The 25,040-nt window shown below is 43.4% G+C and overlaps 1 protein-coding gene across 1 annotated transcript; it reads left to right on the top strand.

Moving 5' to 3' along the window:
- The first annotated feature begins 1,157 nt into the window (after positions 1–1,157).
- On the top strand, positions 1,158–19,716 carry mtres1 (mitochondrial transcription rescue factor 1). The gene is made up of 4 exons (XM_060849414.1): positions 1,158–1,250; positions 11,824–12,262; positions 13,211–13,283; positions 15,948–19,716. Exons 2-4 carry the CDS (start codon positions 11,829–11,831, stop codon positions 16,125–16,127), a joined length of 687 nt encoding a protein of 228 aa, XP_060705397.1. The 5' UTR covers positions 1,158–1,250; positions 11,824–11,828; the 3' UTR covers positions 16,128–19,716.
- Positions 19,717–25,040: the final 5,324 nt, after the last annotated feature.

Here is a 25,040-nt window from a genome sequence, read left to right as displayed (position 1 = left end):
GATAGTGTTGAGGAAGTAACAAGGTTGCAGAAGGACTTTCACAGGCTAGGAGCGTGGGCAAAGAAGTAACAGGTTGAATACAATGTGGGAAAGTGTGAGTTTATGCGCTTTGGTCAGAAGAATAAAGATGAAGACTTTTTTAAACAGGGAAAGACTTTTGGAAGCACAAAGGGACTTAGGAGTCCTAGTTCAAGATTTGCTTAAGGCTAACCTGCAAGTTCAGTTGGAGGGCAAATGAAATGTTAACATTCATTTCAAGAGGGCTGGAATACTGGATCAGGGATGTACTGCTGAGGCTGGGTAAGGCGCAAGTCAGACTGCTTTGAGAATATTGTGAGCAGTTTTGGGCCACGTATCCAGGGAATGAGAATGTGCTGGTCTTGGAAGGGTGTCCAGAGGAGGTTTACAATAATTATCCTGAAATTAAAGGGCTTAACATATGAGGGGTGGTTGAGGACTCTGGGTGTGTAACTCGATGGAGTTGATAGAATGATGTGGGATCTCCTTGAGACTTACCGAGTACTGAGAGGCCTGGATAGAAGGGTTATGGAGATGTTTCCACCAGAAAGAGAGACTAGGACCTGAGGGCACAGCCTCAGAGTGATTAATGACCTTTTAGAACTGAGAAGAGGAGGAATTTCTTCAGCCAGCAAGCGGTTAATCTGTGGAAAACAATGTGGCAGAGGGCTGTGGAGACCAGGTATTTAAGGCAGAGATAGATAGGCCCTTGATTGATAAGGGGTTAGAGGGTTACCAGGGAGAACATAGAATAATGGAGTTGAGAAACAGTCATGGAACACGAAATGGGCCGAATGGCCTAATTCTGCTCCTATACCTTATGATCCACCGTCTTATTTAGTATCTAAAATTAATATTCTACTAAACTGTTTTCTGAAAGTGGATGTTCTGTATTACAGGGTTTTTTGCTACTAATGCAATGAGGGGTCCAGCACAATTCATTTGGATGTGTACTTGAAACATGACATTCAGGGATATGGGACAACAGCAGGAAATTGGGATTGGCACACTTTTGGTGGCAGGTATGTCAGTGCAGAGGGCTTTTTCTGCGCTGTATGAATCTCACGAATGCAGTGTGACGGCGCTGCAGAGCTGAACTTCAGTCCAGCAGCTAGTGTGTTTGTCAGCGGTTGCACATTTCTCCCTGCAGAGGAGCTTGTGAGTCAGGCACTTATACTGGGAAGCTCATCTTGCCTGCTTCGTGCCGTGGTGCACTCGCCGTGCAGTTGAGGGTAAGTGAAAAGATCAAGGAGCAAGTACGAGAGAGAAAGAAAGAAATAAATGAATGTGTGTTGCATGTGGTAGCAGGTAAGGTTGCTGCGTGCAGTTACTCGTTACAATGTTAGGGTTAACCCTGAGCTGGAGCAGTCTCTCCTGTAGGGCCTACTCCAAATATCTGCGGCCTTTCCTTTTGCCCTTTCTTTCTGTTCCGTGCAAAATATTGTCGCAGTTAGAATTATCTAGGAACTCTCCGAGATGTAGTTAGGCCATACCACTCCGCTACTCCACTGTGTTGAAGTTGGCTGCTAGATTTTAAAGTTATTCTTGTACAAGAATGTAGAGGTTGTGATCTTTTAGAATCCCCACTTTCGCGTTTATTAACTCGAGATTGTCACCGTTTGAACGTTTTTATTTCGTAGTTAAGTGACCCTGGCTAGATGTCACTTTTTCCATTTGATTTAATTGAGCGGAATGTAGTTGGGTTTATTGAAAAAATCACTTCTGTTCAAAATGTGGGTGATTGGCTGGCAGAAGGATACTTTTACACTCTATGCCTATTGATGATGAAGTGATGGTGGTTCTTCAGCCTCTGCATTTTAGGTGCTGATAGTGCAGATCTTGGTCAGGAGTTCCAGATTTTGCAATAAAATCATAAAATGCTGTCCACGTTCAGCAGTCATCTAATGGGGTGAAGGGGAAGTTCATGTCAGTGATCTTGTAACACAACCTCTGCAGCTGGTATTCCTGAGTCAATCCATACCATAGCCCCGGTGCCCTCAACATCTCCAACAGCCCCTTCACTGACCAGTTCCTCACTCAGAACATGACTGCTCCTCATGTCCCATTCCAGCATGAAGTCAACATCTGATTCCATACCTCTTCCATTACAAAATTCTTCCTCTTTTATGTAACGGAGGGGCAGGCTTTGGAGTTGGAATTTTAGAATTACAGAACTTCCATGTTTTGGAGATGCTGGTGTTGGACTGGGGTGTACAAAGTTAAAAATCGCACAACACCAGCTTATAGTCCAACAGGTTTATTTGGAAGCACTAGCTTTCGGAGCGCTGCTCCTTCATCAGGTGGCTTTGGAGGACACAATTGTAAGACACAGAATTTATAGCAAAAGTTTACAGTGTGATGGAACTGAAATTATACATTAACTTGAATGGCTTTGAAATCCGTAATCCTGTTTGCCTGCGTTTCTGAAGAAACTTGATGTCTGTGTCGTTATGTGCCAACTTCTTGGAGATCCTCTCCATTTAGTGGTGTTGATGGTAGTCGTGATTTGGAGATACTGGGGTGTACAAAGTTAAAATCACACAACACCGGGTTATAGTCCAACAGGTTTAATTGGAGACACTGCACAACCACCTGATGAAGGAGCGCTGCTCCGAACTCTAGTGCTTCCAATTAAACCTGTTGGACTATAACCTGGTGTTGTGTGATTTTTAACTTTGTACACCCCAGTCCAACACCGGCATCTCCAAATCATGACTACCATCGTTACCACTAACTGCTGGCTTAAAGTGGAGAGGATCTCCCAGAAAATTGCACATATCGACACAGACATCAAGTTTCTACAGAAACGCAGGCAAGCAGGAAAGATCCCAAAAGGATTACAGAGCACGAACCCGCTCAAGTCAATGTATAATTTCAGTTACATCACACTGTAAACATTTGCTATGAATTGTGTGTTACAGTTGTAAACCTCCATGTGTTTGTCACATTGTCCTTCCATGTGCTGGATGCAGCAATTGGGAATTACTGTAACAAACACTCGATTGAATGAGACTATCATATCATAGAGTCATAGAGATGTACAGCATGGAAACAGACTCTTCAGTCCAACCCATTCATGCTGACCAGATATCCCAACCCATTCTAGTCCCACCTGCCAGCACCCGGCCCATATCCTTCTAAACCCTTCCTATTCATATACCTATCCAAATGCCTTTCAAATGTTGTAATTGCACTAGCCTCTATCACTTCCTCTGGCAACTCATTCCATACGTGTATCACACTCTCATGAAAAAGTTGCCACTTAGGTCTCTTTTATATCTTTCCCTTCTCACCGTAAACCTATGCTCTCAAGTTCTGGACTCCCCGACCCCAAGGAAAAGACTTTGTCTATTTATCCTATCCATGCCCCTCATATTTCAGTGACTTGTTGGCTGGGCTGTCATTTAAAGTCATACCATGTGGTCCCTGCCTGTGTCTGGATTGAACATTGAGTGTTGTGGCTGTAGGGGCTCATTCATGAGTGTCAGCTCCTTCCATTAGCTAACACAGTCTGAATTAATATTATGTCTTTTTCATTCCAGCCAACTGTCTTTTTTGCTACTTGGTCATTTATTTTTTGACCTCTGCTTTTTCCATGCGTTCTCTGCATATCTCCAGACACTCTGGTTAGTAGTAAGGACTTCAGTTTGTCCTCTTGTCCTGTTTGTGCTTCACTGTAAGGACAGTGTTGATGGTACAAGCCTGACACATGGAGCATTGCATTTTTGGTTAGGTTAGTGTTGTGACCTCTCAATTTTGACATGAAAGTTGCTGCCTTGGCAATCCTGGTGTTGACTTCAACATCAAAGGCTGGATCATTGTTGATCCAAGATGTGTGTAGCTGTCAACAATTGCCAGGGGGAGGTTACTGATATTGCTGGAGTCTCTGTGCTGAGCAGTCTGAGAGCATTTTGTTTGCTGGGACTTTGCTTGTGCTTTATGGGGGATTCTCTTTATGGTTGCTGGAACTGGCCCATTTCCAGCTCAAAAGGTCTCAAAATGGTCAGCGTCCCTCTGATTTGTTTTCCTGTGGGTGCAGAGTTAGAGATGGTATTGCACAGATGATCCCATTTTGACACTGCACTCTGGCCTTAAACATTGCTGTCCAATCCATTGCTGTGTGGAGTTCTCCCTGTCTGCAAGGGTTTCCTCCCACAGTCCGACGATCTGCATGTTATGTGGATTAGCCATGCAACATTGTTGTGTCCGCGATGTGTAGGTTAGGTGGATTAGCCATGGTGAGTGTGGGATTGTAGGGGTCTAGTTCTGGGTGGGATGCTCTTCGGATGGCAGCTTCGATGGCCTGAATGATCTTTATCCATACTGGAAGGATTCCATAGTTCTGTGACAAGGATGTTGTCGAGAGTGTTGTTCCTGAAGTCGGGAACTCTGCAGCTTTTTTTGAATTTTGACATTTATGGAGGGGTGCAACTGTTTTCTTCAGTCATACAAGGATTTGAATTGTTACCTCTGTTTCTCTCTGTATAGATCCTGAGAGACCTGTTGAGTTTCTCCAGAATTTTCTATCTTTGTTTCAGATCTACGTCATGTCTAAGATTTTGTTCAAATCCAAAATCCAACTAATCTTTGCCCTTCCTAATATCCTCCTCCTTTTGCCCCACTTTGTTTTTGACTGTGTCTTTGTGAATCACTTGGAGGCCTTGTCCTACACAAAAGGAGCAATAAAGCTGCCTTACTTATAAATTGGGCTGAAGTTTATTTCTCAAATTGATCTTTTTTCTTTCGCAGGTGTTCAGCAATGCCAAAAGCATTCTCTCACTCCCACACAATTCTTTGACTTAAAATCACTGAGATGTACAGCATGGAAACAGACCCTTCAGTCCAACTCATCAATGCTGATCAAATATCCTAAATTAATCTAGTCCCATTTGCCAGTATTGGGCCGATATCCCTCTAAACCCCTTCTTATTCATATACGCATCCAGTAGCCTTTTAAATTTTGTAATTGTACCGTCCTCCAGTGTATGGAGCCTCAAACTTGCATTGTACAGGAATGACCATTAAAGCCTTTCAGTAAATGTTTTTCATGAACAATGCCAGTATTACCCAGAGGTCAGAATCTACCCAGCCATGGTGAACTGCATTCTATCCTGCTTTAACTTTGGCAGAAGATGACAGCTTTACTGAATGCCATCACTAAGCCAACATCTTAGTTGGGCGGCACGGTGGCGCAGTGGTTAGCACTGCTGCCTCACAGCGCCAGAGACCCGGGTTCAGTTCCCGCCTCAGGCGAATGACTGTGTGGAGTTTGCACGTTCTCCCTGTGTCTGTGTGGGTTTCCTCCGGGTGCTCCGGTTTCCTCCCACAGTCCAAAGATGTGCGGGTCAGGCGAATTGGCCATGCTAAATTGCCCATAGTGTTAGGTAAGGGGTAAATGTAGGGGTGTGGGTAGGTTGCGCTTCGGCGGGTCGGTGTGGACTTGTTGGGCCGAAGGGCCTGTTTCCACATTGTAAGTAATCTAATCTCTTCACTAATATAAAAGCAAAAATACCATTGATGCTGGAAACTGCTGGAAATATTCTGTAGTCAGACAGCATTTAGGGAGACAGAAACCGTTAACGTTCCTCATCGATGAGCTTTCAACAGAACTGGAAAATGTTATTAGTTTTAAGCAAATAAAAGGGGAGGTTGGACAAAGAACAGAAGGGTAGGTCTGTGATAAGTGTGATTAATTGACAAAGGGGTCAGTAGGGCAAGGCCAAAAGAAGTAGAATTAACAGGTAAAGGAACTAAAGATGTGTGAATGGCATGTTATGAGCAGCTGCTACCTTGAAGCAAACAGAAACTTAAGGCCGTATAACAAAAAGCTGCAAAGAGAACAGAACAAAATGAGGCCAAACACTCCTGTGTGAAATGATGGAATGCAGTGTTGTCTGGAAGACTAAAGTGTCTAAATGAAAGGTGCCTTGAGTCATTCACAGGATCACTGCAGAGGCTGAGGATAGAGATGTCAGGTGAGAAAAAGTGAAAAGTTATAATGGCGGTCCCCAGAAGCTCAGGTTGTGTATACAAACTGAGTGGAGGTATTGCACAGAGCAGTCACCAAGTCTGTGTTTGGTCTTTACGGTGTAGAGGAGACAGCCCAGTCAATATGGTCACCTAGTTTGACAGAAATGCAGGACAATGATCTCTCATTTGGAAATAGTACTTGGGACCTTGGAAAGTGAGGGGGTAAAAGGGCATCTCCAGCACTTGCACAGATAGCACCTGCTGAGTGTTTCCAGCATTTTAGGTTTTTATTCCGACTTCTCTCACTTTCTCCCTGCAGTAAGTATTGGGCTGCTGACATTAACCATCTTTCAGTTCACTGTTTACCATTTGTGCTATTCCCTAGCTTGCTGTAAACACAGGTCCTAAATATTACTCAGAAGGTTTTGCTTTATGAGTTCACATTGGTGCTGCACTGTACATTGTAACAGCATTAAGTCATCAGGGTACTCACTCATGTGCTTATTTGTAGAGCATGTTGTTTCTAGAAGGAAGATGTGAATTATCATTCAATTAGAACATAGTCACTAAATCAGTAGGATAACCATCATAGATCATCAAAATGCTAGCAAGGACCTAAAAAATTCAGAGTTGAAAAATGCCTCGCCTTGAACTCCACAGTAAATATTATTTTATTAATGAGCACCTGGAAGCAATTTTTATGCGTGTAATCTACACTGAGAGTTCAGGTAACATATTAAACAAGTCAGCATTCATGTTCACACTACATGACATTTTCTAACCTAGTAGGAATCAACTTCAGTGGGTATATTATGCCTCCAGTATTGGTGTTATATAGAACATACACATTATACACCGTCATTCCTCAATTAGCTGTCGTGTATGAGTCAAGTTTGGAAATTGGTGCAAAGTTTTGGAATTGTCTGATATTATTTTCCAGCAAAATAGACATTCTGTCTGTGCGTCTATGATGAGATGCCTTTTTAAAGTAATTATTTAAGTGCTCATGTTTCTTCTGTTTTGTGTATGTCTGTTTCTCTCCTATAAGTGGCAGTGTGGTACTGCTGGTCCAGGCAGGGCAGAGAGACATGATCTGTGAACACGTGTGGGGTTGGCGTTCGAGAGAGAATCCCAGGGGAGGCAGTTCAGTTGCCAACACCGCATACTGAAGCAGAGGGAGTCAGTGCCATGATGCGACAGCCTTGGCTCGGTCACAGCATCTACAAAGCCAGCACTTCTCTTAGATTCACTCAGTGTGCTGTTGCTATGGTAACATGCCATCATTTCAGATGCTTGTCAAAAGGCAAGCTGGCACTCATCTTAAGACGAGGAGGGTAAATTGGAAGCGGGACATTTTTATTACTACAAAAAGAAATTTAATTTTCTGAAGTTGAGTTTAATCAGTAATTCAGCCAGACCCGCCTCGCACCATGTCCTGTCCCAAGCAGCTGGAAGAACAGAAGTTGGTCTGATCCATTGACACAGAAACTTTTTAGCAATTCTTCCTTTTATTGACCATACGATCAACAAACCCACAGGAAGTCTTTTTTACTCCCTATGACTAGCCCTATGTAAATATTAGATGTAAAGTAATCTGCATTGTATACCAGAAGCCTCAAATACCCCTTTCATGTTCAGTTGTCAGGGCCTGTCACAGATGTTTGTCCTGTGCTGCCCTATCAAACTGGAAGGGACTGTTTATTGTCATCAAAATTATTTATGATCAATGTTTAAAATTGTTCCATCATTCACTAAACTTCGATTTTCTAAATAGAACCACCACTGGTGAGGCAGTCAATGTTTTAACTTGAAAATGTTTTTAAAGTTTGTTGCAATCTTCTGAAAAATTCAAATTATCTTTGTCTATCCAATCAGTCACTTCTTCAAAAACATTACAGTGTTTCTAAAAGGTGACCTGCCTTTAACAAGTATGTGCTGGCTGCCTCTGAGTAATCAAAGCACATTCAGTAATTTTCGCTCAATTTACAGATTCCAAGAGTTTCTCCTCATTTAATGTTTAACTAGTTAGACTACATTGCCGGTTTCATCATTCTCTCCCTCTTCAAATCACATTCTCCCCGTGTCTGCGTGGGTTTCCTCCGGATGCTCGTTTCTTCCCACAGTCCAAAAATGTGCAGGTTAGGTGTATTGGCCATGCTAAATTGCCCGTAGTATTAGGTGAAGGGGTAAATGTAGGGGAATGGGTCTGGGTGGGTTGCTCTTCGGAGGGTCGGTGTGGACTTGTTGGGCTGAAGGGCCTGTTTCCACACTGTAAGTAATTTAACCTAAAATGTTACTTTGGGTCCCTTCCAGGCCCCTGGAAGAAATTGCACATTTGAAGACAATTGATATAATTGGTCCGAGCCCCCCTTGCCTCCTTTTGGACATCCTTCAATTGTGTAAAATGTAAACCATTAGAGTCCAATGAATTAGACCGTTGCACTATACTCAGTAACTCTCAGTGCAAACTAATTCCAGTTTTCACTTGGCTCACTGAGTCAGTCTTACCTCTGAGTAAAAGGTTCAAGACCCACTGTTGGCAATTCTATCATTGCTGCATGTGATATGTACACAGTAATTTCTGCATTTGCCTACATTACATTAATCAAAAGTAATTTAACTATGAAACCCATTGCTGTGTCCTTAGGACATGACTTATGCATGTTCATTTTTTTCAGTCCTCTGTAACATGTTACATGCTATCCTAATGCATTTACATCTTCATTTCCTTGCTCATTTGTCAAAGTTGATGTAAAATATTGACTTAATATCTTTCATCCTCCTAAATGAGAATCTTCTTCACCCTTAAGCAGTCCTCCTTTCCCTTTGATAATTCTTTTTAAAGTGCCTATGCAAACCATTTTATTCCTGTTTGTTCAATGCCACCCTTCTTAAATATTGTCTTGTACTCTATTTTATTATTGCATTATATTTCATTTATTCCTCGAGGTTTTCCTTGCACTTGCCAACCCGCAGTTTCTGCTTAATTCTTTAATCTTTGATGCTTCAATGTCTTAGGAATGCATTTTATGTTCTTGTTTGATTTCTATTCTGTCTGTCCTGTATTCCAAGGTTTCCTACGGCTGTTCCTTCAATCTGTTTGTTCACCTTCTTAGCAAATGAATTTGAGACATACCACTGGTCTTAGCCCTTTTCCAATCTGTCACCGTTCTCAGTGACTGATCATTCTTTTTGTTTTTTTACACTGAGCCTAACTATCTTATGGTCACTATTTCCCAAATTATTCTCTTCCCCATGCCCCCTTTTACTTCTCAGAATTAAATCAAGTCACACGTTTTTTTCTGAAATATATTGATCTAGGAGACAGTACTAAATGCATTCGCTCTGACCACAGGCCATTGTATTGATGACACTTCAGGTCCAGTGACTGTTCTTTAGAATTGCAGGACATTGCTGGACCCGAAATGTTAACTCTGCTTTCTCTCTCTCCACAGATGCTGCCAGACGTGCTGAGTTTTTTCCCAGCAAATTCTTTTCTTGTTTCTGGTTTCCCGCATCCGCAGTTCTTTTGGTTTTTTGAATATCATATTGTGTCTGAATTGTTAAAACCATCATTTCTATTGCCTTACTGTTCTTGCTTAATTTCTCTGAACTTTTGATTTTATTCACTTATGGAATGTGTGCATCATTGGCTGGGCCAGCATTTATGTCAGTCTCTAGTTACCCTGGAGAAGTTGGTGGTGAGCTGCCTTCTTGAACAGCGCAGTCCATGTGTTGTAGGTAAACGCACAATGCCCTTAGGAAGGAAATTCCAGGATATTGGCATAGTAACAGTTAAGGAATGATGATAAGTTTCCAAGGCAAATTGGTGAGTGGTTTGGAAGGGAGCTTGCAGCTGGTGATGTTCCCATGTCTCTGCTGCCCTTGTCCTTCTACTTGGGAGTCAGCATGGATTTGGAAAGCTCTGTTTGAGGATCTTTGGTGAATGTTTGCAGTGTATGTTGTAGATAGTACACACTGCTGCTATTGAGCATTGATGTTGGAAAGAATGAGTACTTGTGGATATGGTGCCAATCAAGTGGGTTGCTTTGTCCTACATGGTGCCAAGCTTCTTCAGTGTTGTTGGAGCTGCTCGCATCCAGGCAAGCGGGGAATAGTCCATCACACTCCTGGCTCATGTCTTGTAGACGACAGGCAGGCTTTCAAGGAGTCAGAAGGTGAGTTACTTGCTGCAGTATTCCTAGCCTCTAATCTGCTCTTGTAGCCACTGTGCTTATGCGGTGAGTCCATTTGAATTCATAGTCAATTGTAACCCTCATGATTTTGATACTGGGGTATTCAGTGATGATAACACCATTGAATGTCAAGGGGCAATGATTAGATTCTCTTATTGGAGATACCATTTGTGTGGCGAGAATGTTACTTGCCACGTGTCAGCAAAAGCCTGGATATTGTTCAGATCTTGTTGCCTTTGAACATGGACTACTTCCCTATCTGAGGGGTCACAAATGTGAAACATTGTGCAACTGTAAGCAGCCCCCACTTCTGACTTTATGGTGAAGGGAAAATCATTGATGAGGTAGTCGAAGATGCTTGGGCCCAGGACACCAACCTGAGGAACTCCGACAGAGATGTCCTGCAGCTGAGATGCTTGACCTCCAGCTAACACAACCATTTTCCTATGTGCCAGGTATAACTCCAACCAACAAAGAATTTGTCCCCTGATACTCATTTGTTCCAGTTTTACTAGATCTCCTTGATGTCAAGGGCTGTCATTCTCACCTTGGCATTAAGCTACTTTGTCTCTGTTCGAACCAAAGCTGTAAAAAAAAGGTCAGGAGTTGAGTGACCCCAGCAGAACCCAAACTCGGCATTAGTGGGCACTATCCATAATGTCACGAGTTCCCCACCTGTTGCTTAGCTTTATGGGCGGCACGGTGGCGCAGTGGTTAGCACTGCTGCCTCACAGCACCAGAGACCCGGGTTCAATTCCCAACTCAGGCGACTGACTGTGTGGAGTTTGCACGTTCTCCCCGTGTCTGCGTGGGTTTCCTCCGGGAGCTCCGGTTTCCTCCCACAGTCCAAAGATGTGCGGGTCAGGTGAATTGGCCATGCTAAATTGCCCGTAGTGTTAGGTAAGGTGTAAATGTAGGGGTATGGGTGGGTTGCGCTTCGGCGGGTCGGTGTTGACTTGTTGGGCCGAAGGGCCTGTTTCCACACTGTAAGTAATCTAATCTGTGTAAGCTGATTTAACATTAACCCACTCAGTGGATCTTTACATTTTGGGGGAAAAAAATGAAGACTTGTATTTATGGACTTTTCAAACTCAATATTTTTTCAGCCAGTATTTTTAAAAATGTAATAATGTTGTAATGCTAGAAATATAGTAGCTGAAAATGTGTTGCTGGAAAAGCACAGCAGGTCAGGCAGCATCCAAGGAGCAGGAGAGTCGACATTTCGGGCATGAGCCCTTCTTCAGCCTTTCCTGAAGAAGGGCTCATGTCCGAAACGTCAACTCTCCTGCTCCTTGGATGCTGCCTGACCTGCTGTGCTCTTCCAGCAACACATTTTCAGCTCTGATCTCCAGCACCTACAGTCCTCACTTTCTCCTAGAAATATAATAGCCAACTTGCACTCAGCCAACACCCGCTAACAGCATTGTAAAAATGGCCAGAAATGTCCGTTTCTGAGACGTTGATTAAAAGGTTAAAGACTGACTAAAACACCAGGGATAACACCCTTCTGCTTCTTTGAATTAGTGCCTTAGAGTCTTTTACAGTTAGATGAACATACGGACAGTGCTTCAGTTTTACAGCTTATCCAAAACCCAGTAACTCCAACAGAGCTACATGTCCCTATTTTCATGTTTTCCAGGCAGCATGAACAGCTTGATTTCTACGACACGTGTTCTGAAGAGCTTAAGCACTTGTAGGATCTTTTGGATAAAGTATGCATCACCTGAGCTGTATGGAGCATGGAATGTGAGAGCGGCCAAAAGGAACCTTTATCTGAAACTCAACGTCATTGAGCTCAAATCCCAAAGACACTGTGAGTTGCTGGCAGTGCAGCAAAAACCTCTGCTTGTAGGTGTGCGATGTAAAAGCAGCAAAAGCTCAAAGAAGGGCAAAAGACGAATGTTACAAGAGGAATCGGATGAAGAAGAGGATGATCCTGAGAAAAGTGACTATGAGGATGAAGTGGCGGAGGAGGAAGATGATGACACCCAGCCGAAAGCTTACAAAGATCTTGAGAAAGTAGTATCATCTTTCAGATTCGACCTCATCATGAAAGCTGGTCTGGATATAGCGAGGAAGTAAGTGGCCTGTCTTTGGGGAGGTCAAACCATGTCAGTGCCGTTTCAGTCGCAGATCCTGCTGATAACGTCTCAATGTCGTGGGGCTGTCATTGAGATTATTCATCAATTTTACAAAAGTCAGCTCCGGTGAATTCCTCATCCCAAAATTGCAGAACTGGCTCAGTTGAGTTTTGAACTGGTTAGTGAGGATGACCTGAATTGTGAAGAGGTGGTATGGTTTAGTGAAAGGGAAAACATGTTTAATCAATATATTGAATTTCCTTGAAGGAGTAGGGGCAGCACGGTGACACAGTGGTTAGCACGGCTGCTTCACCGCTTCAGGGACCCAAGTTCAATTCCAGCCTCCGGCAACCGTCTGCTTGGGTTTCCTCCGGGTGCTCCGGTTTCCTCCCGCAGATGTGCAGGTTAGGTGGATTGGCCATGCTAAATGCAGGGTTTGAGAGACTGGACTAGGTCTGGGTGGGATGGTGTTTGGAAGGTTGGTGCAAACACAATGGGCCAAATGGCTTCTATCTGGACTGTAGGGAGTCTGTGATTGTACAACTCTCTGGGGTAAAGGTTAAAAGTGAGATGGTAAAATGCTACAGATTTGCTCTCTGTTGCGTGCATCTTACTGGCTATATCCACATTAGATTCTTTCTGTGCTCCTGATTTTCACTTTGGATAGGAAGAGTTGTTCTCGGTGACATAGTTGATAACTGTTAGGGTCATACCGTGACAGCTAACGTATTGCCATATTTGTGTTAGCATGCTCTATAGATCTTATCTTTGTGTTCACAGACACGTCTGCTGAACTGAGTTGTGTCCTTTCAAAATGAGGTTCGATCAGCTTTGATGTTGGTCATGACCACCCTGAGCTGGGCTTTCATTTGCAGTGGGGTCCTGTAGCTGAACGTTTTACCAGCCAGCATACTCCTTAACGCCAGTTTGTGGTTTGCTTTGCAGCAAAGTAGAAGATTCCTTTTATAGCAACAAGCTGAGACTGAACGGAGAGAAGTTACTGAAGAAAAGTAAAGTGGTATGTTTTACGTTTTCACCTCAATTTAAAATACATTCAATGTAACCAATTAAATGCCAAACACCGCTCTACAGCTTTAGCTGATGGGAGAAGTGTTACCTCATCCTTTGTAACACCTGTCTCTCTTGTCAATCAAAAATCAAATTTGCAATCCCTCACTGCCCCACCCCAGATAAATGACCAGTGTTTGTCGGGCTTTACAGAGCAGTGGGAATTGAATTCCTGTTTTAATTGTTGGGTTGTGATTTTTTTCGGGTCAGTCAGCTTGAGCATTTGGATGATCTTCTCCCAACGCTGAGCTTGTATGTAGGCTGAGACGGGAGCTAAGGATGCCAGGCCTCTCTGTGAAGTTTGAAAGCTCACTTGAAAGTGGTAGGATTGTGAGGAAGCGGGGAATATCCTTTTGTTATAACAGGCAGCACATGGCCTAATGGATTTGTAATTCTACAGAACTGTTTTTATTAAAGCAAAAATGTAATTAGACAGCAAACTGGCTAATAGAACTGTCTCACATGCATCCAAAACTGACACTGAAGCAATCTGCCTAATTCTTGATTATGGGCAATGTGGGTGAATAGTTATCATCATTAACCTCCATAGCGATTGAAATCATCTGCCTGGTGATGAGATTAGCCTGTAGCTCTCGGTGAGCACTCCCAGCTGTTGTCAGTTTGCTGCCTCAGTTATATAACAGGAAGGGAGCATTTTTTAAAAGCACCACTCCTATAGGCCACCAATCGCCAAGGTCCGCTCGAGACAGAGAGAGAGTTCCTCACTGAGAACTAACACCCTCCTGATCAGGACAGCATTTCTCAGGCACACCCCACCAAATTGCACTTCCTTTGTTTGATGTGGGAATAAAAGAGGGGATTTTTAACATTCTGTTTGGAAATATTTCCAATAAATATTTCCCACTTCTCAGGTTATTCAAAGGTGGACATTTAAAATACTGGGAAAGAACCAACTTGATGAAAATCTAAACTATAATCAGCCAAATGCTCAAAATGTAAAGGTAAAGTTGCTATATTGCTAGAAGACTATAGAGCCACTCTCTCATCACCGAGAGAAAGAGTGACCGGTGATGATTTATCCCTAGGGTCACCACACCCTCAGACAAAGGTAAGGTTGAGGATTGAACTCACACTGTTAGTGTCGCTCTGCATCACAAACCAGCTGTCCAACCAAATGAGCTTACCAACCTTGGACTGTCAGCATCTATAAACATCTTGTGGCATCATCAGAATCAACTGGCAGTCTCTATTCAATCGTGTAGCTTCCAAACAGAGTGTCAACAATAGTTGTAGTCAATTATGGCTCAGTACTGTCGATTCTGAGTCAGATGATTGGAGGAACAAATTCCATACCAGGACCCCAGCACACCAGGTTAACCCACAGTGTGGTTAACGAGGGAGTTTGAGGATATTGACCCAGTAACACTGAAGAAATAATGATATAGTTCCAAGTCCAAACGGTGAGTGACTTGGAGGGAATGTTGCGTTTGGTGATGTTCTTCTCAATTATGACATACAAAACTACAGTCTAGCATGTAAACAGTGACAAGGAACTGATCTGCGTCAGTTGAGGTTTTGGAAAGTGCTGTCGAAGCAACTGCAGTGAATTACTGCAGTGTGTTTTGTAGATGGTACACATTGCTGCTGCTGAGCGTCGGTGGTGAAGGGAGTTGATGTTTATGAATGTGGTGCCAATCAAGTGGGTTGCTTTGTCCTGGATGGCGTCAATCTTTTTGAGTGTTGTTGGAGGTGCACCCATCGAGGCAAGTAGGGAGTATTCCATCACACTGCTGAGTTCCTCACTACAGAACTCCTAGCCTTTGGCCTATTTGTGCAGCTGCATTATTTACATAAAGCTGATCCTGATCAGTTTGTAGTCACTGTTTAACTTGCTGGATTATAGTTTAATGTGTCATAACTGAGGAGTAAACCTAAAAGGAATTAAACAAAATTTATATCAAAACTTATTCCAGAAAATTTGCAGGTTTCAGCAGGAATTAGTATCAACTAATGTTCCCTGATATTTTTAAGTTGTTGATGGGCTGCCTGTTACCTATAAAATCCTAACAGGACTAGATAGGATCTTCCTGATAACCAGGTAGTACAGAACGAGGAGTCACAGACTAAGAATGTGTGGTTGGCCACTTACGACTGAGCTGAGGAGAAATTTCTTCACCCAGACACTGGTGACCCTGTAGGATTCTCTGCCACAGAAGGTAGATGAAGCCAAGGAGGAGTTAGATGTAGTCTTAGAACTTAATACATCAACTGGTAAGGGTGAAAGTAAGAAAAGGGGACAGAGTTGGATGATCAGCCATGTTCGCAGTGAATGGCGGAACGGGTGCAAAGGGCTGAATGGCCTACTCCTGTTTCTGTTTTCTCTGTTTGTGAGGTTCATGTGGGGTAGTGTCCTCCACAAGTGGAGCCCATCCATCAGAATGCTGACCACTTTGTGCAGAGCTTTCCAGCATCTGCGATTCGAGTGAACATCAGCAGGAGTCTATATTTCCTCTCAACCTTCTGGTCAAATTGCAAGACAATGGGAGGTACAATACAGAACTTCAGGCTTCCTGCATCCTGGGTGTAAGTAGTGGGTTTCCTGTGGGTTTCAGGTTCTGAACGATTATTTGCTTTCTTTTCTTTGTGTTGACAGGTGAAAGAGGGTGATGTTCTGGATCATCTGATTGGGGAGGATAAGGAAGCTGAAACCGTAACTGTCATGAGGGTGATGGTTCGGAAAATTGCTGAGGATAAAACGAATACAGAGAAACACAGAGTGATCTTGAGACGCTGGAAAAACCTGCAGCTGCCCAGAGCAGAAGTGTTCAAATAAGATTACAGTGTCCAGCTGGAGGAGGGCTGATGCAGTCTGACTGGGAGATGAGATGCTGTCACTGATCAAACACAAAGCTCCAACATCACAGCAATTGACGTGGCAGCTTTTCTCACTGTTTGTCATGACAGCATGAGACATTGACAGCAGTTTGCATTTATGTCGTGTTCGTCACACAATGAACATTTCGAAATGTTTCACAACGGGACACATTGATAGCAGAAAGTAAAGGAAGGCGTTCTGCTCACGAGCTAAAGGAGAAACCAGAGAGGTTATTTTTCGAAAGGCTTTTCAAAGATCACAAAGGAGGTTTTGGAAGAGAATTCCAGCAATCAAATAATCTGAAAGATCAGCCTCAGGTGGTGGTGTGGAGGGAATGTCGGGCAAAAATAGTAAGCTGGAGACTGAACGAGCTGGGGTGGGAGCCGGTTAGGGTGAGGGAAGGTCAGCCGGATGAAGCAAGGCCTTAGTGCTGTTTGTAAATAAGAGCCAGGATCTTGAAAGGCAGCTGAGCTGGAGGGACCAGGGAGAGTAATTGTGCTGCACTTTGGATGAGAATGTGAACTGCTGAATCTTTGCTTTGTTCAAATTTGAATGAATAGAGGGGCAGATGAGAAGCATGAACAATTGAGAGTGCAGAAACAGGCTATTCAGCCCATCATGACTGTGCAGTGCTTTTCCCCATTTGTTATTTCATCTAAACTCACCCTAATACAGCAATCATTTTGTTAACTGGAACTTATGGGACCAGAAGTGTGCCACTTGATCAAGTGGTCCATACAATCAATTAAAAACACACATTAAGTAATAGAAGTGTACTGTAGGGGGTATGCACATCACTGTTATACTTTATTTACAGCGTAAGTCACTTAAATAACAATGTAACTTTATCTTAAATAAAACTTATTGGCAGACAGCCTTCTCACTCACACCCTCAACTGATTACTTGGACATTGCAGAGATTGTGATAATGTAGTAAACTCTGTGGTATTTGAGGTATATCATTTTTTGCTGGTTTAGTGAGAGTGCTGGTTCGTAAGGTACGGGTTAAATCAAAGTTTGCTGTATATTTTTAATGTTGCTGTTTATCAGCAATATTCCCTTTTAAATGTATTTATGGATTAAATTTACAACATTTTCTTGCATAAAATTCCAAATGCCAGCTACCTGGTGTATGGATGAAAAATCGTTTCAGGACATCCACTTTCGTCCTTTTCGAACACTGAAAATGTGAGTCTCATCTTCAGCTCTATTTCTGTCTTATAATGTTATCACTATTTATGCTATTACAGACCTTCAAGAACACGAAGATTCCTATCAGACTGTTCCATAATCTCCTAAAACCAACCTTAGCCTTTAGCATCTCTCTTTGTAACTTTGATCCCTGGTGATGTACCACAATGATCTTTAACATAATACAGTGATGGGATGGAATATTGGCAGTAATTGGGAGAGTTGGGCTTTTTCTCCTGCACCTACTGTCTGACCTAATCCCAGCATGCACTGTTGCTGCAGTTTACTCATCACCCAAGCTCAAGAAAACCTTTTGGCTTACAGCAGATGGACACATTCCTTTGGCAGCTATTTCAATACATTTATATTAAGTTGATGGATGCCTTGGTTAAAGTAACAGAAAAATATAGGAGTGAGTTAAGCACCTGACAACATTTTTTTTCAGCTGCAGTCATTTCTTGACCATTCGATACTGTGGTGTCTGTCAGTGATTTGACTGTCACTCCTGCCTGCTGCTAGTTGGAACATGGATGGACAACAGCAGTCCAGGGGCGTTTTCTCTCAGAGGTTGTTACCTCTGCTGCAGGCCAGCAGCCAGCCTTGAGTCAGTCAGCAGCTCTCCCAAAACAAGATGGACAGGCAGTGTGCTGTATGGGGAATCCTGGGTGCCTGACATCTAGGCTACAGTGCATTTCCCAGGCACCTGTTTTAGCATTTTACGGGCGCTCATTGTACTGATAAAAGCAAGAGCGCTTTGTGTCATAATTATTAAATTGTTAACTCCAAGACTTCAATTGAAGTCAATTGAATTCAGTTCTTCAGCTGAAAGCATTCCCAGGGCTCTAATTAGAATGATCTATGTCAGCTAGTATAGCAAGGATTTGCATTTCCATCCCAAACTCCCCCAGGGCAGCCTCGCTGATCTCTTGGAGATCACAGGGCAACCGAGTCCCAGTTTGTCTCTCCTGAATTACTCTTGATGTTTCAGGCACTGTTTGATTTCCCCTTGGTCACATTGTTAAATACTGATTGCAGGGCAGCACTCTAACATGAGACATGGAGGCAGTGTTGTCATCTTGAGCAGTACCAAGGCTATAATCTCACGGTAGGTTTCAAATAACTAAATAAACCAGGATAAATCCTTAAGATTTTAGGATCATTCCCAGCACATCGAGGGCTGAAAGGCATGTTGTGCACTAATGTTCTATGTACAACGTTGAAATTATTTCGGTCTCACCCAAAATGTGTACCCACTCTTTCCCCACCATGTTTGGTATCTTTCAGTTCTGGTACAATTTTAGCTATAATTAAGTGAGTTTCTTGCACCACATCTTGTACAGGTTTCTTGTGGACAAAGCATTTAACTAATTAAACTCATCAACATGACATTTGACATTTTGGGGGCTAGAGACTGTGTGAGGTGCAGTTTCACCTGACAGTGGATCACAAAGTGATCCAGGACACTGGATCTTTGCTGCTATGGGATTCGGCCACATTTCAACACAAAAGCACGCACCTTAAAAATATTTAAGGTGCACTCTTTTCTTTCAGCCATTTGAAAATTGTGAGAAACTCCAAAAATATTGTACTGGCACAGGAATCAACATATCCATCTTTACCCTGTACTGTACCTTTGAAACAATGCTTTTTTTGAAAAAAAAGTTAATAACTCCTGTAATTCACCCAGGTGTAGACTTCACTAATGAAGAGCACATGCACCTTGTTGCCATTAAATGCCAGGCCCGTGCAGTTCACCTGCAGGATCAGTTATTGTGCTGTAGACCTGATAAGATAGCATACCCTGTGACCAAAGATTATGGAGCAAAATGGGTAATTGGATCTTAAGTACAGGTTAAATGTGATCTGATAGGATCTGTTTGGAGAACTGAATAGCATTCTTCTGTAACCAAGGTGTAATCTGCCATATGTCAGAGTGTAGTGCACCTCCAGTAAACTCTAGGCACTACACTTTGTTACACTTGTAAAGCTATATTTTTAAAGCAACAAAAAGCCAATTGATCTGGAGCCTAAGGATAACAAGTATTTCCAACTGATCTCAACAGATGTTTCAAGCTCCCTCTATTAAGAGCAGAAATTTTTAAAAAGCTGCAGAATTCTTGTGATCAGTGATATATTTTGCAGACTAATGTGCTGTATGTTCTTGATACAGAGGAATTTGTTCTATGGTGAGATGCTACATATTAGCTAATAATTATCACAACTGCAAACAGTGCAGTGCTGACAAATTCTAACATACAGTAGTGAACACAATATCACTATGTTATGGTTCCTTACCTCTGAAGTGTTTATTCTTGATGTATGTCATTATAGAAATAAAGATTATTTTTAACACCTACTTTTTATTTACTTAAATGTGCAAATCTTATTTAATATATTACTGAACTGAAATCTTTGGGTATCACTGAGTTTCCATTAGTAATGAGGTAAAAACAATGACCGCAGATGCTGGAAACCAGATTCTGAATTAGTGGTGCTGGAAGAGCACAGCAGTTCAGGCAGCATCCAAGGAGCAGCGAAATCGACGTTTCGGGCAAAAGCCGTTCATCAGGAATAAAGGCAGAGAGCCTGAAGCGTGGAGAGATAAGCTAGAGGAGGGTGGGGGTGGGGAGAGAGTAGCATAGAGTACAATGGGTGAGTGGGGGAGGGGATGAAGGTGATAGGTCAGGGAGGAGAGGGTGGAGTGGATAGGTGGAAAAGAGATAGGCAGGTAGGACAAGTCCAGACAAGTCATGTGGACAGTGCTGAGCTGGAAGTTTGGAACTAGGGTGAGGTGGGGGGAAGGGAAAATGAGGAAACTTGAAGTCCACATTGATGCCCTGGGGTTGAAGTGTTCCAGGTGTCTGATGGTGAGGGAGCAGTGGTGAAGGAGGCCCAGGACCTCCATGTCCTCGGCAGAGTGGGAGGGGGAGTTGAAATGTTGGGCCACGGGGCGGTGTGGTTGATTGGTACGGGTGTCTCAGAGATGTTCCCTAAAGCCCAATGTAGAGGAGACCGCATCGGGAGCAATGGATACAATAAATGATATTAGTGGATGTGCAGGTAAAACTTTGATGGATGTGGAAGGCTCCTTTAGGGCCTTGGATAGAAGTGAGGGAAGAGGTGTGGGCACAGGTTTTACAGTTCCTGCAGTGGCAGGGCAAGGTGCCAGGATGGGAGGGTGGGTTGTAGGGGGGCATGGAGCTGACCAGGTAGTCACGGAGGGAACAGTCTTTGCGGAAGGCGGAAAGGGATGGGGAGCGAAATATATCCCTGGTGGTGGGGTCTTCTTGGAGGTGGCGGAAATGTTGGCGGATTATTTGGTTACTTACCATCTTTATTCCATATCGTCTGATAGCTGGATCTGTTCATGTGTATTCATGTTGAAAGTAAGCAGGACGTGGAGCCCTGGGTAAATAGTAGAATTATTCACAGGTGGCCTCAGAGGTGGAACATGTGAGACAAGGGTGAGGTTAGCTCATTGTAACAACAACAAGCACTTCAAAGAAGGGAGAGGCAGGCAGATTGGGAGTGTCCACTTCAGAAGATGGTGCCAAAACCTCCCGGGAGAATATACATTTCTCTCAGCAGTTTTCAGAATGAATAGCAGTGAAACTAGTCACTTCATTCAACAGGTTGAGTTTATTCTCCACTGGAGCTACATCTCACCCTATCAACAAATCCCTCTGTTCCCATGGACTTAATTATTCACTTCAGATGCTGACACTTAATTTTGGTCTCCCACATAAGTGACAACTAATAACCTGAAATAATCTCATGACTGAGCTTCCCCCAACTTCAGATCAATGTTAGAGTCATAAAGATGTACAGCATGGAAACAGACCCTTCAGTCCAACTCATCATCCATGCCGACCAGATATCCTAACCTAATCTAGTCCCATTTGCCAGCACTTAGCCCATATCCCTCTAAACCCTTCCTATTCATATAACCACCCAGATGTCTTTTAAATGCTGTAATTATACCAGCTTCCATCACTTCCTCTGGCAGCTCATTCCATACATGCACCACCCTCTGCATGAAAACATTGCACTGAAGGTCCCTTTCTATCTTTCCCCTCTCACCCTAAATCTATGCGTTCTACTTGTGGACACTCCACCCCAGGGAAAATACTTTGTCTATTTGCCATGTTTCCTTCACTAGTCAGACTAGCCCACCAGTGAATTCTCAGTGTACAGAGGAGAAAACTTTTGACCCCCACCCCTTCCCCAAGCACCCTTTCTTTGAGTTTCCAACCTCTATTAAATGTCCCTTCATGATTTTTATTCCCCCCACCCCACCCGCCAAACCCACCAAGTAGTTTTTTCTAATCATGTTCCTTTGGGAAGAGCAAACTCTACTCTATCCAGCAGCACCCCATTTGGTGACTCACCATGGTGTCAATTGAAATGCTGCAGAGTTTTGGCTCCAATCTCACACCATTTAAGAAATAGGGAAAGTGCATAACTTTTCACTTATTTATATTATCTCTCATAGATCTCGACAGCACGGAAACACAGACCCTTTGGCCCATTTTGTCTGCGCTGACCAGATATCCTGAACTGATCTAGTCTCATTTGCCAGCATTTGGCCCTTATCCTTCTAAATCCTTTGTGTTCATGTCCACATCCAGATGCCTTGCAACTGTAATTGCATCAGCTTTCATCACTTCCTCTGCCAACTTGTTTCATACATGCCCCACCCTCTGCATGAAAAGGTTGCCCTTAGGTCCCTTTTATATCTTTCCCCTCTTACCTTGAACCTATGCTTTCCAGTTCTGGACTCCCCTGCCCTGGGGGAAAGACCTTGGCTATTCACCCTAACCATGCCCCTCATGATTTTATAAACCTCTATAACCCCTCTGATGCAACAGGGAAAGAAAATCCCAGCCTCTTTAGCCTCTCCCAATAGCTCAAACCTTCCAATCGTGGCAACATCGTGTTGCCATCCAACAAGAGGTGAGGCCATACTGGATTTGGTTCTGGATAACGAACCAGGCCAGGTGTTAGAATTGGAGGTAGGTGAGCACTTTGGGGACAGTGACCACAATTCGGTGACTTTTACTCTAGTGATGGAGAGGGATAAGTGTGCACTACAGGGCAAGAGTTATAGCTGGGGGCAGGGAAATTATGATGCGGTGAGGCATGACCTAGGATGCGTGGCTTGGAAAAGTAGGCTTCAAGGGAAGGGTGCAATCGATATGTGGAGCTTGTTCAAGGAACAACTACTGAGTGTCCTTGATAAGTATGTACCTGTCAGGCAGGGAGGAAAGGGTCGTGTGAGGCAGCCGTGGTTTAATAAGGAATTGGAATCCCTTGTTAAAGGAAAGAGGGCGGCCTATGTAAAGGTGAGGCGTAAACGTTCAATTGGGGCAATTGAGAGTTATAAGGTAGCCAGGAAGGATCTAAAGAGAGAGCTAAGAGCAGCAAGGAGGAGACATGAAAAGTCCTTGATTGGTAGGATTAGGGAAAACCCAAAGGCTTTCTATAGGTATGTCAAGAATAAAAGGATGACTAGGGTAGGAATACGTCCCGTCAAGGATAGTAGTGGGAAGTTGCGTGTGGAGGCTGAAGAAATTGGGGAGACACTGAATGAATACTTTTCGTCAGTATTCACTCAGGAACAGGACATTAATTAGAATGGATGGCTTTGAGATATGTAGGGAAGAGGTGTTGGAAATTCTGGAAAGGGTAAATGTAGATAAGTCCCCTGGGCCTGATGGCATTTATCCTAGGATTCTCTGGGAAGCAAGGGAGGAGATTGCAAAGCCATTGGCCTTGATTTTTATGTCCTCGTTGTCTACAGGAATAGTGCCAGAAGACTGGAGGATAGCAAATGTGGTTCCCTTGTTCAAGAAGGGGAGTAGGGATAACCCTAGTAACTATAGGCCGGTGAGTCTTACGTCTGTTGTGGGCAAAGTCTTAGAGAGAATTGTAAGGGATAGGATTTATGAACATCTGGATAGGAATAATGTGATCAAGGATAGTCAGCATGGTTTTGTGAAGGGCCGGTCGTGCCTCACAAACCTTATTGAATTCTTTGAGAAGGTGACTAAGGAGGTGGACGAGGGTAAAGTGGTAGATGTGGTGTATATGGATTTTAGTAAGGCGTTTGATAAGGTTCCCCATGGTAGGCTACTGCAAAAAATACGGAGGTATGGCATTGAGGGTGAGTTGGAGGTTTGGATTAGGAATTGGCTGGCTGGAAGAAGACAGAGGGTAGTAGTTGATGGTAAAGGTTCATCTTGGAGTGCAGTTACCAGCGGTGTTCCACAAGGATCTGTTTTGGGACCATTGCTGTTTGTCATTTTTATAAATAACCTGGAAGAGGGGCTAGAAGGTTGGGTGAGCAAGTTTGCGGATGATACGAAAGTCGGTGAAGTTGTTGACAGTGAGGAAGGATGTGGCAGGTTACAGCGGGATATAGATAAGCTGCAGAGCTGGGAAGAAAGGTGGCAAATGGAGTTCAATGTCACTAAGTGTGAAGTGATTCATTTTGGTAGGAGTAACAAGAAGATGGAGTACTGGGCTAATGGTCGGATATTTGGTAGTGTGAATGAGCAGAGGGATCTTGATGTCCATGTACACAGATCTCTGAAAGTTGCCACCCAGGTAAATAGTGCTGTGAAGAAGGCATATGGTGTACTGGCTTTTATTGGTAGAGAAACTGAGTTCCAGAGTCCTGAGGTCATGTTGCAGTTGTATAAGACCCTGGTGCGGCCGCATCTGGAGTATTGTGTGCAGTTTTGGTCGCCATACTATAGGAAGGATGTGGAGGCACTGGAACGGGTGCAGAGGAGGTTTACCAGGATGTTGCCTGGTATGGTAGGAAGATCGTATGAGGAAAGGCTGAGGCACTTGGGGCTGTTTTCATTGGAGAAAAGAAGGTTTAGGGGTGACTTGATAGAGGTGTACAAGATGATTAGGGGTTTAGATAGGGTTGACCATGAGAACCTTTTTCCACGTATGGAGTCAGATATTACGAGGGGGCATAACTTTAAATTAAGGGGTGGTAGATATAGGACAGACGTTAGGGGTAGATTCTTTACTCAGTGAGTCGTGAGTTCATGGAATGCCCTGCCAGTAACAGTGGTGGACTCTCCCTCTTTATGGGCATTTAAACGGGCATTGGATAGACATATGGAGGAAAGTGGGCTAGTGTAGGTTAGGTGGGCTTCGATCGGCGCAACATTGAGGGCCGAAGGGCCTATACTGCGCTGTATTTTTCTATGTTCTATGTTCTAAGTCTTTCTAACCCCTTTCAAGTTTAACAATATCTTTCCTATAGTAGGGAGACCAGAATTGAACACAATTCCAAAAGTGGCATAACCAGTGTCCTACATTCTAGCTCATTCACTGAGCCTATTTGAGTCCTTTGTTCTCTGTGACAGACAATTGAAACTTGCATGACTGAGATTGCTAGACGTTAGCTGGGTACAGCTAATTCAAGGAATGGAGCTGAATATAGTTAAGGTACAAACTGTCCATGATCTAAAAGTGTAGCAGAATAGGCTCTGGGATGAATTAGTCGAGAGTGTGGTGATGGAAAAGCACAGCGGGTCAGGCAGCATCTGAGGAGCAGGAAAATTGATGTTTCGGGCAAAAGGTCTTCATCAGGGCTTTCGCCCGAAACACCGATTTTCCTGCTCCTTGGATGCCACCTGACCCGCTGTGCTTTTCCATCAC

Source organism: Hemiscyllium ocellatum, chromosome 3 (assembly GCF_020745735.1).
Source record: "Hemiscyllium ocellatum isolate sHemOce1 chromosome 3, sHemOce1.pat.X.cur, whole genome shotgun sequence".
Lineage (NCBI taxonomy): Eukaryota > Metazoa > Chordata > Chondrichthyes > Orectolobiformes > Hemiscylliidae > Hemiscyllium > Hemiscyllium ocellatum.
Note: the sequence above shows the minus strand (reverse complement) of the source record. Positions and strands in the feature narration are given on the sequence as shown.

Coding starts and splice junctions, on each gene's coding strand:
- mtres1 (XM_060849414.1), top strand. CDS start 11,829: ATGAACAGCTTGATTTCTACGACACGTGTTCTGAAGAGCTTAAGCACT. Junction 12,263..13,210: donor GGTCTGGATATAGCGAGGAA/GTAAGTGGCCTG, acceptor TTTGCTTTGCAG/CAAAGTAGAAGATTCCTTTT. Junction 13,284..15,947: donor TACTGAAGAAAAGTAAAGTG/GTATGTTTTACG, acceptor TTGTGTTGACAG/GTGAAAGAGGGTGATGTTCT.